Source organism: Notolepis coatsorum (genome assembly GCF_963971535.1).
Source record: "Notolepis coatsorum genome assembly, chromosome: 13".
Taxonomy (NCBI): Eukaryota; Metazoa; Chordata; class Actinopteri; order Aulopiformes; family Paralepididae; genus Notolepis; species Notolepis coatsorum.
Genome location: NC_140177.1, coordinates 66,031,862 through 66,048,287, shown reverse-complemented (window position 1 = coordinate 66,048,287; position 16,426 = coordinate 66,031,862). Strand labels below are relative to the sequence as shown.

The 16,426-nt window shown below is 43.4% G+C and overlaps 1 protein-coding gene across 2 annotated transcripts in view; it reads left to right on the top strand.

Annotated features, from left to right (window-relative positions):
* Positions 1 to 16,426, top strand: part of acox3 (acyl-CoA oxidase 3, pristanoyl) — a 255,528-nt gene that overhangs the window by 157,242 nt on the left and 81,860 nt on the right. For both annotated transcript variants that reach the window (XM_084327106.1, XM_084327105.1), the window contains exon 15: positions 7,382 to 7,497. In XM_084327106.1, the coding sequence (XP_084183232.1) occupies positions 7,382 to 7,497 (116 nt within the window). The remainder of the gene's footprint in view (positions 1 to 7,381; positions 7,498 to 16,426) is intronic.

The window sequence follows — 16,426 nt, the reverse complement described above, 5'->3', positions numbered from 1 at the left end:
GAGAGAGAGAGAGAGAGAGGATGTAAGGACAAGAGAGAGAGGATGTAAGGACGAGAGAGAGAGGATGTAAGGATGAGAGAGAGAGAGAGGATGTAAGGACAAGAGAGAGAGAGAGGATGTAAGGACGAGAGAGAGAGAGGATGTAAGGACGAGAGAGAGAGAGGATGTAAGGACAAGAGAGAGAGAGGATGTAAGGACGAGAGAGAGAGTGAGAGGATGTAAGGACAAGAGAGAGAGGATGTAAGGATGAGAGGGAGAGAGAGAGAGAGGATGTAAGGATGAGAGAGAGAGAGGATGTAAGGACGAGAGAGAGAGAGGATGTAAGGACAAGAGAGAGAGAGGATGTAAGGACGAGAGAGAGAGAGAGAGGATGTAAGGACAAGAGAGAGAGGATGTAAGGATGAGAGAGAGAGAGGATGTAAGGACGAGAGAGAGAGAGGATGTAAGGACAAGAGAGAGAGAGGATGTAAGGACGAGAGAGAGAGAGAGAGGATGTAAGGACAAGAGAGAGAGGATGTAAGGATGAGAGGGAGAGAGAGAGAGAGAGGATATAAGGATGAGAGAGAGAGGATGTAAGGACAAGAGAGAGAGGATGTAAGGATGAGAGGGAGAGAGAGAGAGAGAGGATATAAGGATGAGAGAGAGAGAGGATGTAAGGACGAGAGAGAGAGAGGATGTAAGGACGAGTTTCAAGTTTCAAGTTTTCAAGTTTCTTTAATAGTTGTCATACAGAAGTACAGAATACTTTTATACAAAATGCTTCTTACTGTTGCGCTCCAGAGACTGTGCAAGACAAGATAAGTATGAAATAAAATAACATAGTAAAATTAGAAGTAAAAAAAATGAGGTCACAGTGTTCAGTTTAGACATATGTACAATGTTCGATGCAGAATAGACGTAGTTACCATACAATATACAATACTGTGCAGTGTACTAATATACAATACTATATAGTGCAAGGCAGAAATGGAGAAATGGGACGAGGTGCAATTTAGGTACAATTCACAGTAGGTGTACGAGTTGTAGTGCAAATCCTTTATCAATAAATATAAAGTGTAAGTGTGTTTGTGTGATCTAAAGTGTGGAGAGTGGGTGCTGCAGTGTGTTGTTTGTTTGAGTGAGTGTGTGCGTGTGGGTGTGTGTGCTGTGTGCATTTGATGGTTGTTGCATAGTGATTATTGTTCGTTTAGCAGCCTGATGGCCTGGGGATAGAAGCTTCTTCTGAGTCTTTCTGTGCTCGCCTTAAGACTCCGGTATCGCTCGCGAGAGAGAGAGGATGTAAGGATGAGAGAGAGAGAGGATGTAAGGACGAGAGAGAGAGAGGATGTAAGGACGAGAGAGAGAGAGGATGTAAGGACGAGAGAGAGAGAGAGGATGTAAGGATGAGAGAGAGAGGATGTAAGGACGAGAGAGAGAGAGGATGTAAGGACGAGAGAGAGAGAGAGAGAGGATGTAAGGACGAGAGAGAGAGAGGACGTTTATTTTTCTTTAGAAAACGCCCCCAATATATTTCCCCCTCGATAACGACTCGATATTCAAATGAAAGATAAACTTAGCCAGTGGACGTAACCCGACAGAGCAGAACTATGGGGAGGGGGGGGGGGGGGTGACTCTCGAGACAAGCGGACATGACCGGTGAGCCTAGACATTGTCCAACTAACACCTCTCCCGAAGGCTAACCGGTCATGTCCGCTTCCATTCATTGTGCTAAGCTAGGCTAACATGCAGCCAGATAGCTTTCTACTGAACGCACAGGGAGGGGACTGGTATCTGTCTTCTCGTCTCTCTCTGGAGAAGACGATACGCTAATTTCCCCAAATGTTGGTGTGCTCCTTTAAGTTTTACATCCGGTTATGCCCTCCTCAAAGCAGTGTGATCCAAGTTTTTATGTAAATTGCTAAAAGAAAATCCCTGGAAACCATTCAACAGCAACAGGATCGTTATGTTTTCTCTTTTCCCCGCTTCCTCCCTAATGCGTTCCCCACTAAGTGATGAACATTTCACCTTGTTTCCCGTTGGTGTGTTTGAGTATTTCCCAACCGGTAAGCTCCTCTATCCTCCGAACTCACCAGAGAGTCGTATGTCACTCATTACTCATGGCTTTACCATCTCCACCGCATACCGCACGCACGCACACACACACACACACACACACACACACACACACACACACACACTCACACACACACGCACACAAAAAACATACACACAAATGCATGCAGTCACACACTTACAGCACATATGTTCATTCACACACACATGCACATATTGGTACACACATACACACACATTCTCACCCGTGCATGACTTGGCCCTGAGAAGCTGTGAAAACGGTATCTTCACACACACACACACACACACACACACACACACACACACACACACACACACACACACACACACACACACACACACACACACACACACACACACACACACACACATACACACACACACACACTATTTAAATAAAGAGGACCAAATCAAACAGACTGTTATCAGGATCATGTTGTGGGTCGGAGACAGTCTTGTGTGATCTTCCTCCCTTATGTTTGAAACCCCATCTATCTGTTTGGAGTTCCACAAGTGTGTGTGTGCGCATCATTCTGGTTGTGTGTGCATATGTGAAACTTGCTATCTCTCTCTCTCTCTGTCCCCCTTTGCTCTCTCTCCCTTGCCCTCTCTCTTTTTTTTTGGTCCACTTTTTCTCCCATTTTCTATTTTTCTCCCATCCCAATTTCGTATCATCCAATTCTACCCTCCCCTGTCTCGAACGCTGTTTCTTGCCTCCCACAAGCCGGCTGCAATGTGGACTAAGTCTCATACATAGCACGAGTCCCCTCCAATACTCGAGGTAACAGCAGTCGCATCTTTTCACCTGCGCGGCGCGATCTTTCAGCGTCAGTGGTCTGCGCTTTGGAGGGGCGCCGCCCCCATCGCTTCCTGATTCTACTGCGCAGGCGCACCAACCGACCTGTAGGAGTCGCTGTCCACAACGCCCGATCCCCACCCATCAGTTTCCCATCCCCTAATAGTGCCAATGTGTATTAGTACGGACGACCAGCTAAACTGAAAGCAATGTGGAGCGCTGGGCTCGAACAGGCGAACCCAGCGTCTCCAGTATTCGTGGTGAACGCCTTGCCCACTCCACCACGTAGCCGCCCTCCTTGCCCTCTCTCTCTAGACTGTGGAATATCTTGCTAGAGGAAATGAAGCTGGCTGACACTGTTTCAAATCACAGTTCAATACTCACTTCTATAAACTTGTTTTTGTGTGTGGAGGTACTCTGTCAGTTCTTGCACTAAACATATTTCTCTTTCTTTTTTCTTGTGTGTGTGTGTGTGTGTGTGTGTGTGTGTGTGTGTGTGTGTGTGTGTGTGTGTGTGTGTGTGTGTGTGTGTGTGTGTGTGTGTGTGTGTGTGTGTGTGTGTGTGTGTGTGTGTGTGTGTGTGTGTGTGTGTGTGTGTGTGTGTGTGTGTGTGTGTGTGTGTGTGTGTGTGTGTGTGTGTGTGTGTGTGTGTGTGTGTGTCTGGAGTTCCACAGAGAGACGACAGAGAACAGGAATTCAGGTGTCCTGAATGAACCTCACTAACTCCATAAAGTTATCTTTTCTAGTTAAACATGTATGAATTTAAGAATTCATACATGTTACTCCTACAGCCCAAGACAGTCCAAAGATAGTGAACATTATATTAGTAACTCTCTCCCAATTCCAAAAACTGTTCTCCCTTTGTCACTTGCACACATCAATCCATGGAACAAAGGCACTCACATACATGTGCACGCCCATTCCCACGTGCACTCATCAATATACAATTTGAATGAAAAGTTTAACTTAAGCATATCATTTGGTCATGTTTGAGCACATATCCATGGGCATGCCCAGTGCCCACACCCACACACACCAGCTCATCATGGATTGTGAGCCAACCTCAACCGGTGCTCTCAAAAAGTATTCGCTGATCAGTCGAATAATCCATTGCTCATCAGGGCTGCCCCTCTCATAATTGGTGTTAAATATTCGTACTATTTAATGTGAATTCATTTATCTTTCTCTGATCTTTCTCAGATTTGATTTGATTTGATTTGAAATCTTTATTTCGAACATGTAAATGAATACAAACAAAATAATAACTAAACAAAAGCAAAACATAACTCAATTTACATGTTCGAAAAGGAGTAGGAAGAAGTATACACTTATTTAATCCTACCCCTTTTCCACTACTCAAATGAGTGTACTAATTTAAAACATAAAAAAAAAATATATATATATATATGCAAAACAAACAAAAAAACTATATATGTAAAACATGAAGGAAATCAAATAAAAATGTAAACACCCAAAGTTGCGCGGAAGAAGGTTGTGTGTGTGTGTGTTTCCTGTAGTAGTAGTAAAGGGCAGGGGAGGAGGGGAGAAACAGCCCAGTGCCACGGTTGTTAAATTGCTCCATTCTCCGCTTGTCATATGCCTTTACAAGCATCAACGTTTTATTTAGCATCTGAATTTGGTGATAAGATCTATTGTCAATCCACTCTGGTCCTACTCAGAAGTAGTTCAAATTCAAAGGTTTATTTGTCACCTACATACCGCGGCATTTGTGTGATTAGCATAACATTAGCCCATTGTAGCTAGCAGTTAGCAGATACTAGGCTTAAATCTTCATTCACTCTAACAATTTTATAATAAGGGACCACTAACATACTCACCCTGCTTTACATGTGCAGTAGGACTCCACAATTGTATCCTGACTAATTACAATGTGGAGTTTGTGAGGCGTTTGTGTCTTCCGCATAGATCGCCAATACTTTGACGTTGTCATCTCCTTCCCCATCCGAAATCCTAATTTCATGGATATATCCTTGAGTAAAATATTTCAGGCCTTTCTGGAGAACTCTCTTCGATAGAGTAGCGGCATTGGGTAAATAACTGATAGCAATAGTTTCAGGAATCCTTAAGAGAGAATCCATGTTGTTTGATTGACATGTGGTTGTTTCAGTGTGCGTGTGAGAACATTTGGGAGAGCGTGGGAGACCATAGCAACAGTAACACGGGGGGCGGGACTTGCCGTCAGCGTGGAAAGGTGTATTGTTAGCTGCTGGCTTGTCATCATCATCACAAGCTTCAAACTATTCAAAGTATTTATCATCTGAATCTGATGAAAAGATATATTCTGAAAGCCAAGACCATGTTTATTTAAAATCAAACAAAACCCCAAAATTACCAAAAATCTATATGTTGACATAAAACCATGATTATCTAGAAATGTGCCGTTGGCACATCCAACTGATCTTGATAGAGCACGTCACAATTGATTCCTCATGTTGAAGTCTTTTTTTCCGCCTTCCCTCAAAATCGGTATTTTTTCCCCATCAAAATCAGTTTGGGGTTTTCTCTGGGTTATTTTCTTGTTTTTTTGTTTGTTTTGTTTTTATTATTATTATTTGTTTTGAATAGTTTTACTCATTTTTACTACCAACAAGTGTGTGTAAAATTAAATACTCCTGTTCTGATGCGTGATTTGGGCTTTCTTTCTTATGGTCCCTGCAGGTAAATACCAGTCCAGTTAGCCTTAAGGCCCTCCCATAGTCGAGCAGACTGTACACAGAGCAGACTCCGCGGAGGTCCGCGCGGACTCTTTGAGCTTTGATCTCAGCGGACAGCAGACCCACAGCAGAGTCCAAGTGCGAAGCTCCTATTTTCTGACGCGCGGACGTCCGCGCCGCTGCTCGGCGTTTTGGTTGACATCGAACTGCATTTAATGTGACGCCGATCTGCATTTTACTCTGACCACTGGTCCGCTCCCCACCCACACGCTCCGTTCCTTTAAGGTACTTTGTTGATTAATTGCATTCCCCGCCACACGCTCCGTTCCTGTAAAGTGCCGTGTTGATTGGTGCTCTCCCCACCACACGCTTCTGGAGCAATGATCAATTTCATCCCGCAGCTGTCACAGCTTGTAATCAGCGCCCTGTGGCTTTATATACCCTGATCCCCCTACTATCGATGTTGGATCGTTTTGAATAACTCCTGCATTTGCCTGTCTTCCCTGTCGCTGTTCCCTGTCTGTTGCTCTCCAGGACTTTCGTGAGGAATCCCTGTGGAGAACCTGATTCCCCGTTCTGGGCTGCGCCTCGTTATCTGCCCGCTTTACGCGTTGCGCTCTGGTGAGTTTTTGGAAACAGTTCTTTTTGGATCACCAGTTTTTTGTGTGTTTGTGAAACACCGAAGAGATCCCGTTTTTGTTTATACTGTTCTCACCTATTTTTTGTGTTGGATTTACACTTTGGATTACCGTATTGTTTTTTCTCTGGACTCTGCTAACTGTGTGTGGTACACCGAAGATCAAGTCACTTGGATATTTATTGGATCAGTCACCTCTCTGTTTCTGTTGTGCGCTGGGCTAACTCAGATTTCTCTCTCTCTCCGTTTCCACCGGGAGTGAAAGCTGGGAGGATCTGCAGAGCGGCTTCAGACGTCACAAGCTAATTCCTCACCACCACCTACTGGGAGAATCTGCAGAGCCGCAACAATCTTCACATGCCAGATTCCCCGTTTGTTCGGTTGCTCAACTTAATTCAATCTTGTAACTCTGAAAATAAATACGCCCTTGCTTTGGCTAACTCTGAAACAACTCTCTCTGTGCCGTTGCGCTTGAGGTCGGTTACAAACCCTAACAATATACCTGTTATTCAAGTGCGTAAAACTGCCCGTTTTATTATCGAAATATTGGAAACGGAGATAACATACTCTTTATTTTGACATCGGATGACGACGACATGACAGAAGTTGAACAGCGTGGGGACAATTGTGTAAACTGGCGCGTGACATGTAGGAAATTGGTCCGTGGAGGTCCGCTCGACTATGAAAGCTCAAAGAGTCCAGTGGACCTCCGCTGAGTCCAGTCCGCTCAACTATGGGAGGGCCTTTATGCTGCCAAAAAGAAAAAAAGAAAACAATAGGCATTAGCCAAGTATACCCATTTATTCCAAATAGTTTAGGGACCCACTTTAATCTTCCCACAAACCATCTACTGTATATCTGTGGAGGATAACAGGAGCTTGTCTCTTCCCTCTCTGTCCCCTCTACTCAACCCCCCGGGTTTATTGTCCCCCCTCCCCTCTCCTGGGTATAAATAAGGTCCCTTCTCTTCAGGTGTCATAGCTGGTCACTTGGGTGAGGGCCATTCAAGCCATAATTCTCTAACTTTGTAATTGATACTTTCATTCTGAGTTAATACATTTTATTAACCAGATCTCCATTGACTGATTACAAAGTTATTATATCTAATCTACATATCCCTGGTGTAAAAAAAAATCATAAAAACAACAACTTCTTTAACACAACATCTCTCTCTGTCTCTGTCTCTCTCTCCCACCCCAGTGCCCTTGGCGGCCTATAAGTGGCTGGTGTGTTTCCTGCTGAGTGAGAGCCAGAGGAGGTTAGCCCAGGAGAAGGCCTCTGGCAAGGCTGACTTTGAGGCCCGCAACAGTAGCCAGGTATCACACACTGCTAAATACAACGCCTGCAAACACACTCTCACACATACAGATAAACATACACATACTGTACACTGACACACACACACACACACACACACACACACACACACACACACACACACACACACACACACACACACACACACACACACAAAAAAAAAGCCACGGTAAGTAGACTTCTGGCAGACGTTGAAGCACAACAGGCAGATAAAACACATAGTTAAAGGATCCAATGGAGAGTCATCAAAAGGGATTTTCTTTCTCTCCGTCTTCTCTCACTGACTTCTGTATATATACCATATACCAAAGAGAGGCTGTTGGATAGAGATGCACCAACATACCAAAGAGAGGCTGTTGGATAGAGATGCACCAACATACCAAAGAGAGGCTGTTGGATAGAGATGCACCAACATACCAAAGAGAGGCTGTTGGATAGAGATGCACCAACATACCAAAGAGAGACTGTTGGATAGAGATGCACCAACATACCAAAGAGAGGCTGTTGGATAGAGATGCACCAACATACCAAAGAGAGGCTGTTGGATAGAGATGCACCAACATACCAAAGAGAGACTGTTGGATAGAGATCCACCAACATACCGAAGAGAGTGTGTTAGATAGGGATTTACCAACATACCTGCACCAAAATTAAAGGGTCACTTCACCAAAAAACAATTTTGATTTATGGTGCGGCTGTGGACTAAGCACTCGCCTACCACCGCAGAGACTCTGGGATCTTGGTCGTCCCTACTCTGCACGCGTTACGTTCCCCCAGTGAAACTCCTCGCTGTCAGGTGAAAAGAAGCGGCTGGCGACCCAACATGTATCGGAGGAGGCATGTGGTAGTTCTACACCCTCCCCAGGCCAACAGTGGGGCATTGCGCGCAACGAGGAAGGGAATTGGCATAACGACTAAATTGGGTTCGGTGAAAAATACAGAAGACCCAAAAATAAATAGAATAAAAAAACGAAAAACAATACTGATTTATTTTGCATATAATCTCACACACGTCCAAAAACCTGGAACTGTTTTGCACACATTCATTTAGTTTGACAGTTTTAGAGTAAATGCATGTTAATTACAGCTCAATTAATCATTTCATGGAACTGTAATTAACAGGATTCAGTGTTCCCAGTGACATCACTGGTTGACATATTCTAACTTTTACTTTCAATAATGGTCAAACTAAATTAAATGTGTAAAAAAATTTGAGTTTGTCAATGTGTGTGAGACTATGTGCAAAATAAATCGGCATTGTTTTTTGGTGAAGTGCCCCTTTCATTGTTGTGCAGGTATGTCGGTGCCTCTCTATCTAACAGCCTCTCTTTGGAAGGTGTGGCTACATTATAACTTAATCATGTCTGTCCAGTGATGATCCTACAGCACATACTGTCAGCATACTGACAAAACCCATCGACTCCCAGATTAATCGTTGACATTAAACACAACAATGTGTTTTCGATTATGTCAAAACATACGAAATATGAAACATTTCCCACACATGGGAGACGACTTCAGGTGAAATCTGCGGTAAAAATAGAAATAATAACAAATAAAAATGGAGACACGTGGTTCCTACAGGTCTGAGATGATACGCGTGACATCGAGCCTTGAGGACTTGGCCTTTTAAGTCGGTACGCGATTGGAAATAGCATGTCGAGCATACAGTACATTAATACACACATTACACATACAGTACATTAATAAACACATTACACATACATTTATATGCTGAGACGTCATAAGATCCCGCAGGCATTCTCATGCCTTTCCCTTGATCAAATGTACAAGTGTCAAACACACACACACACACACACACACACACACACACACACACACACACACACACACACACACACACACACACACAGATATGTGCATGCACACATGCACACAGAGATCCATTTGGTAATAGAAACTCACAGAGAGAGGGTTTCAAACATACACACACACACGCACACACACACATCCATACAAAGCTATTGTTTTCCTAATAGCACGTGTTGCACTGGAGGTAGGTCTGACTCTGTATTTTCTTAGGATGACACAGAGGCATTGGAACGGCCTGCTGGCTATCCACGCTTTATGTTTACGGTCTTATAGCGTAGCTTCAGCCATCTGGTTCCAGTTATTATGTCATGGCCTCAGACTGGAGCCTGGGGTCGGCGTGCATGAGGAGGGGTCGTGTCGGGGGCTCCAGGGTGTGTTTATGAGTGTGAGGTTACTGTTAAAGGAACACGCACAGATGGCCCTTTCACACCGGCAGGGCTCCGGTTCGAGCTCCGTCTCCGTTCTGGAGCCTCTGAACCTCGGTGCTTTCTGGCGAACCAGCCCGCGTTTACACCCATTTAACCCTTTGGGTGCCGTTAACGTAGAACTACGTTTCTGTCGCCCGACGGTTGAGTGCCGGAAACGTAGATCTATGTTTTTCTCACTGTATTTCTTTTATTCGCTATTGCCATTCATAATTCAGCGGGGCACCTTGTGCATGCTGTTCTGAGTGTGTCTGAGCTGGCAGACGGTCTTATACCGCCCTCTAACGCCTTCGGCCGCTATTGCACTCCGTTAGAAACGGTGTTGTTTCTTTTCTCTACCGAGCTGCGGCGTGGGGGCGGGTCCTAAACACGCAAAACACGCGCTTGTAGGGATGCGTAATTTCGAAACCTAGCCGCATTTCTCGGAGATTGGCCGACGCCTGTTTCTACTGATTGGTTGAGCGAAGCCCCTCTCTGATTGGTTGAGCGAAGCCCCTCTCTGATTGGTTTAGCTCGTCACGCGGCAAAAGGCGAGGCTAATCACGGAAATGTAATGTTATGTTCGAATCCGTAGAATACATATTTATCAAAACAACTACCAGATTCACTCATAACGTTATTTCGCGTGACAACACAGCCCAGCTGTCAGAAACTGTACATTGTAACGTTATATAACATAATGTTATTTCGCGTTTTATTCATAACGTTATTTCGCGTGACAATTGCACAGCCCAGCTGTCAGAAACTGTACATTGAGGGGGTTTGAATCACTGTACATTGAGGGGGTTTGAATCAAAGCCCTATCGAAAGTACTCAAGCTCTACTGTCTTTAACTATAAATGTTTACACTCCCCACTTACTGTACCATGTTCTACATATAGAACCTCATCTCATGCACCTTGTTGTGTATCCTGTTTCTTTTTCCTCATTATTATATTCAGAGTTAATTATATTGTTTACACTGTCTTTCTTCTATTATAACCCTGCCCATTTGATGTTCCCAAACATTTTGGGAACATCATATTCAGAAAGTATCACAGAAATAAAAATTTTCCCGCAATCGAAGCTGTCTGTGGAATGTGTGTGTGCTGTTTCCCATTGGTCACATCACAGCACGGAGGGGCGCCCCGCTACAAGCCCCCTTTCATGCGTGCATGAGGAGACATAATAATGATAATCTAGCGTGACGAGCTAAACCAATCAGAGAGGGGCTTCGCTCAACCAATCAGAGAGGGGCTTTGCTCAACCAATCAGTAGAAACAGCCGTCGGCCAATCAGAGAGCATCTCCGAGAAATGCGGCTAGGTTTTGAAATCACGCTGTAGGGATGGCTTGGACAACTGACCCCGCCCGCCCCGTTCATGTGCAATGCCCAATAACGTCGGAGACAGGATCGCTGTGGATAACTGGAATGGCGATCAGATAATTGGATTATTTTTTTTGCATTACATCAGAGACCAGGTAAGGACTCTATATATCCAATCTTGCGTTGATCTGATATTTCTTTCTCACGCGATTGAAGCTATCTGTGTGTGCTGTGTGTGGCTGTTTACCGTTGGGGGGGGGGGGGGGGGGGGGGGAGCGTTGTGCTCCAGGGCCCATTTCATGTATGCACGAGGAGACATACTAATGATAATCTAGCATTGATTTCAGGAAGATTCGATAATCAGGCGAAAAATTACAACGTGATATGTGGATTCCACTAAAACGCAATTTTCACGTCTTTTTCCTGGAATTACTCAGAAGCACCCAAACTATATTCATATTCAAAACGGTATAAAACGGAAATGTACGGATGAAAAAATAATCTGTTTTTTGCACGTTGACCAGAAGGAACTCACTGACAATCGACGGCGTTATTAGACCCATAGCTATAATATAAAATATAGGTTTAGCTCTACAAACAAGGTGAGCGATTACATGGGGTTAATGGGCGTAAAGGCCTACGCACTTCCCGGAAGGGGCATGGCACTCAATGTGTTGAGCAGAACAAACATTCCACCTTCCTCCGTCATCAACGGGGGCCATAGGGGTGCACCGATATATCGGTCGGGTATCGGTATCGGCCGATAAGCTCAAATGTGCTGATGGCAGTAGCCGATAAATATCCATCAATTTGTGTTGCGTCAATCTGGTCCAGACGTTCAAACTTTGAAAAAAGTTTCAGTCAAGCGACCTGCACAACGCCACCCCCACACACACACGCTACTGCATCAAAGTTACTACTTATGATTAACAAAGGCATTCGTTTTGTGGCATTAGCGTTATATTATAGTTACACGTTCAATAACATCAGCGTATTTACCGGATCATAGCAAGGCAAGCATTACTCAATTCATATCTCAGTTCCTTCCTTTGCTCAGAGAGTGCTGAGTTGTGCCCATTCTGCGGTCTGTTAATAAAGTTTTCAATCAGACAAGTGTATAGAACGAAGGGCTTTTATTATAACATTCGTTGCAGTAAAATCATTATGCCTCGTTTAGTACTCCTGTGGAGCGCTGGTAGTCCACTCGTGGCTGGCGGGGAGCTAACGTTATTAGCCTTGTTGTGAGCTCTCGTCAAAATCAATGGCGGACATCCAGGAAGTAAAAACCTGGCAGCGCGGACTCTCACTGAGAGGGTGTAACGTGTGGAAGGATCACACTACCCCCCTTAGATCCTATCCGCGCTAAGCAGGCGCCCCGACCGAACTGTAGGAGTCGCTGTTTACAACGACCTGGACCCACCCCGCCAGCTTTCCCACCCTCTAATACTGCCAATTGTATTAGTGTGAACGGCCAGCCAAGCTGGTGACAACGCCGGAGCTGTGAGCTGTGGCAAATTTTCATATCGGTGCATCCCTAGCCATTACTCAGGCGGAAGTAAACACAACAGTGGCAAAATGTTCCGTGTGCAAAACAGCTTTAAAGGTTCAGCATTGCATCTTCACCATGCTGATTCACTCAACAGGTAGCACTGAAACGATTTGCGACTAATCTCAAAATGATTCAAATGTATCGTCATTATACAGCACAAGTACTGTACAATACACCATCCAACCAGAGTGGATAAATAAATGTATAAATAAAAAAGAAAATTCTGTAACCGAGAGATTTTAACCTGTGACCATAGGATCCACAGGCAGTCGCACTAACCAGTTGAGCTAAAGGGTCCGACCCCTTAGCAGGTGCTCGTTGACTGCGACCGACTAATCCATAGTTTACACTTGTCAAGAGCCAATTGCATAGTCGTTCAGTATTGACATTAATAAATGAGATGTCATGCTAATATGTCATGTTCTACAGTAGGACTTACTACTATAATACCCAATAAAACAAGTAATTAGAATAATAGAAGCCTACTTTGCTGGAACGATTATTTTTGTGCGTATACAGTACGTGTGTGTGTGCGCTCGCGTGCTGAGGCTGCCTCACTAAGCCTTTCTCCATGCATTTATTTATCCACTCTGGTTGGAGGGTGTATTGTACTTGTGCTGTATAATAATACATTTGATTCTAATCAAATTTTGAGATCAGTCGCAAATCGCTTCCTGTTGAATGGATCGATTGAGTGCAATGCTGAACCTCTGCTGTTGGCCCTTTTCGCTTGTCTTCACAGCCTAGAATATGACACGCCCACTGATGATGTCACGTTTCGCAAGGGAAAATCAAAACAATTTCTGTTCCAGCTGGGAACCGGCTTTTCAGCTTCCAAACCAATTATTTATGGTCTGAACGCGCCAGCCGGTACAGAGAGAAGATGGTATGCGCATTACCCATAATGTTGGCACAGTCCTTTAAGTTATGTATATATTAGGGCTGTCAGTTTATCGCGTTAATTAGATTAATTAATTACACAGCAAATTATCGCGTTATGAAAATTAACTCAAAATTAATTACCAAACAATTTTTTTTTTTTTTTTTTTATCTCATTCATTCAATAAGAACGTAGAATACACATTTACAGACTTTTTTTATATGGTCCATTTGCATGTTCTTGGTATCTGATTCTAGGGACATCTATGGATCTGATTGATTGATAACTTTATTAACAGATTGCAGAATGGGTACAGTACAGTACAGCTCAATACATACAAAGGAGGGGTGGGTGAGGGACATTGTACAACTGTACAAGCAAAACTGTACATTGGAATATTGACGAAACCATACTTGGTAATTTACTGTACATTGGAGGGGGTTGGGTTAGGACATTTACAGGGGCCAGTTTCGAATTGCAGTCTCCCGTAGGTGTTCTTTGAGAGTGGTTTTGAAAGTGGGTAGTGATTCACATTCCTTTACAGCTTTGGGTAGGGCGTTCCACATTGATGTGGCATCTCAGGGAATGTATTCCCAGTGTCAGAAATACTGTGTCTGTTACTAGGCTTGAGTAAATTGTAATGAACCAAATGAGAATATCAATAACATTTTTTTTTATCTTCGACTGTGAATAACACTATGCTCAAATTGACCAGACCTGAAAAATCTAAGCAAATTAATAGATGGAAGATGATTAAATAGAAGGTTTTGTAGATACAGTACTGAATTCTGCCATCCAGACACATGCAATTTGAAATATGATTATAGAATATAGAATATCAGGCATAAGATGGTTATGCGATTAAAATGCGATTACGGTAATTAGATTAATTAATTACAAATCCTGTAATTAATTCGTTTTTTTATTACCTGACAGCACCAGTATATATATATGTGTGTTTATGACGGCATCAGCATAAACTGATAAAAAATAGCAATACCTTGTTTTATAGGGACTGCGACCATATCATTTTATTGAGCTGTAATTAACACAACACAAGTATCCAATGTCCCCGATGACATCACTGATGGCCATATTCAAACTCATTTACTCTCAATAACTGTCAAACAAAGGTGTGCAAAACAGTTTAGAATTTTTGGACGTGCGTGAGATTGTGTGCAAAATAAATCGTTATTGTTTTTTGGTGAAGTGCCCTTTTTAATAGTTTGAGCTACAGGTCTTGTTTTCCCGAGCATGTAGCAACAGCCAATCTGTTTCGTATCTGACCTCAGTCCCCTCGTGCTGTGTGTTTATAAGGAGTGGACGCAGCTTGGCTGACTCCCGAGGACATGGGTTTGTGCATGTTAACGCCATATCTCTTTTACAATTTCTGGGATGAGTTTATATCCAGAGATTCCCGACGACGGGAAACCCAATATAGCTGGGATAGACGCAGCTTGGCTGACCTCCAAGGACCTGAGAGCGGAGCGTTCGTGGTGCGTTGTTGTCGCAAACTCATCCCCGCCCCCTGTATCCCGGCCTTGTCGGTCTGTGTGTGTGTGTTTGGTTAAAGGGTAATGACACTTGTTTTAAGAATTCACATTATGTTCTTCCTGTGCCCCAGTTCAGTCAGTATTTGTGAATATGCACCACGCTCTCCTAAAGCAGAAAATCGGAGAACCCTCCAATCTGATGTCACTGGAATATGAAATCTGGGGTTGCTCCATAGATAACTAGAAGAGTGCGCTCAGTAGGCCGCAAATCTCCGCCAGGCGGTAGCCTTTGCTTGCCGTTAAAAATGCCTGAATGCTGTCAGAAACGCAAGCTGAGGTCACAGTGAGACACCAAAATGTCTCACTCGGGCATTCCAGTGTCTCAATAAGTTAACTGTACTTTCTCTGATCAGATCTTTGTCATCATCCTTTGCCATATATTGGTCCTCGTATTGAACAGGAACATGCAACAAACCACAGTCCAGATGCCAATGTAAATTTACTCTGAAATATGTTATGAAACATTAACAGGAGACATGACAACAGTGGGAGAGAGGATTAAAACACTGAAATAAACTCCTGCTTAGCTTACACAATGTTGCTGTAAGTAAAAATGCGTAGAACTAGGTTTCATGTGAGCATTTCCTGGTTAATAATATGCCAAGACTGTTCTGACGGCACAATATTTATGTAACCGTTTTTAATGCATACTTTAGGTACATCAATGATAATTGGTTCACTATGGCAGTGGTTCCCAAAGTCGGGGTCGCGACCCAAAGGTGGGCCGCGAGCAGCCACGGGAGGGCCGCGAGATGATTTTCAAAAATAAAAAATAAATACAATTCTTTTTATTTATTTTTTTGTCAGGCCACTGAACTTAGAAGCAGGCTAGGACAGTGTTTCTAGTTGTATTTTAAAATTCTATTCTATTGTATTCTAAAATGTGACTATATGGTTTTATATTAACTTAATAAATAAACAAAAACGAAAAATCTACTTATTTCAATGAACATTTCAAACTAAATAACAGATTATGCACATAAAATGCTGAAAACAACCGAAGCAACAATATAGTTTTTTTTTTTTTTTTTTACTTTGGCCATTCCGCTGGCTCTTTTTTGCGTTTATCGCATTTACTCTGGTCAAGAATGACCGACAGAAACAGGCTGAAGGGGTACAGATGGGGGGGAAGACACTCTGGGAAAGGCACGGCTGCAGTCCGGGATTCGAACTCGCTAAACCCCAGATCCGTGACGAGCACGGTTGTCCCCGGCGCCGAAATAGCGCTCGAGGTACGCGGCGAGCTACTGGAGCTCCCCAACAATAGTATTTTAATGAGGCTATTATTATTATCATTATTATTTTGCAACAAGTTAGCCCTCTCATAAATAGCACATATAAATGAATAACTAACTTGAACTAACTTAATAGGCTTGAAGTGAT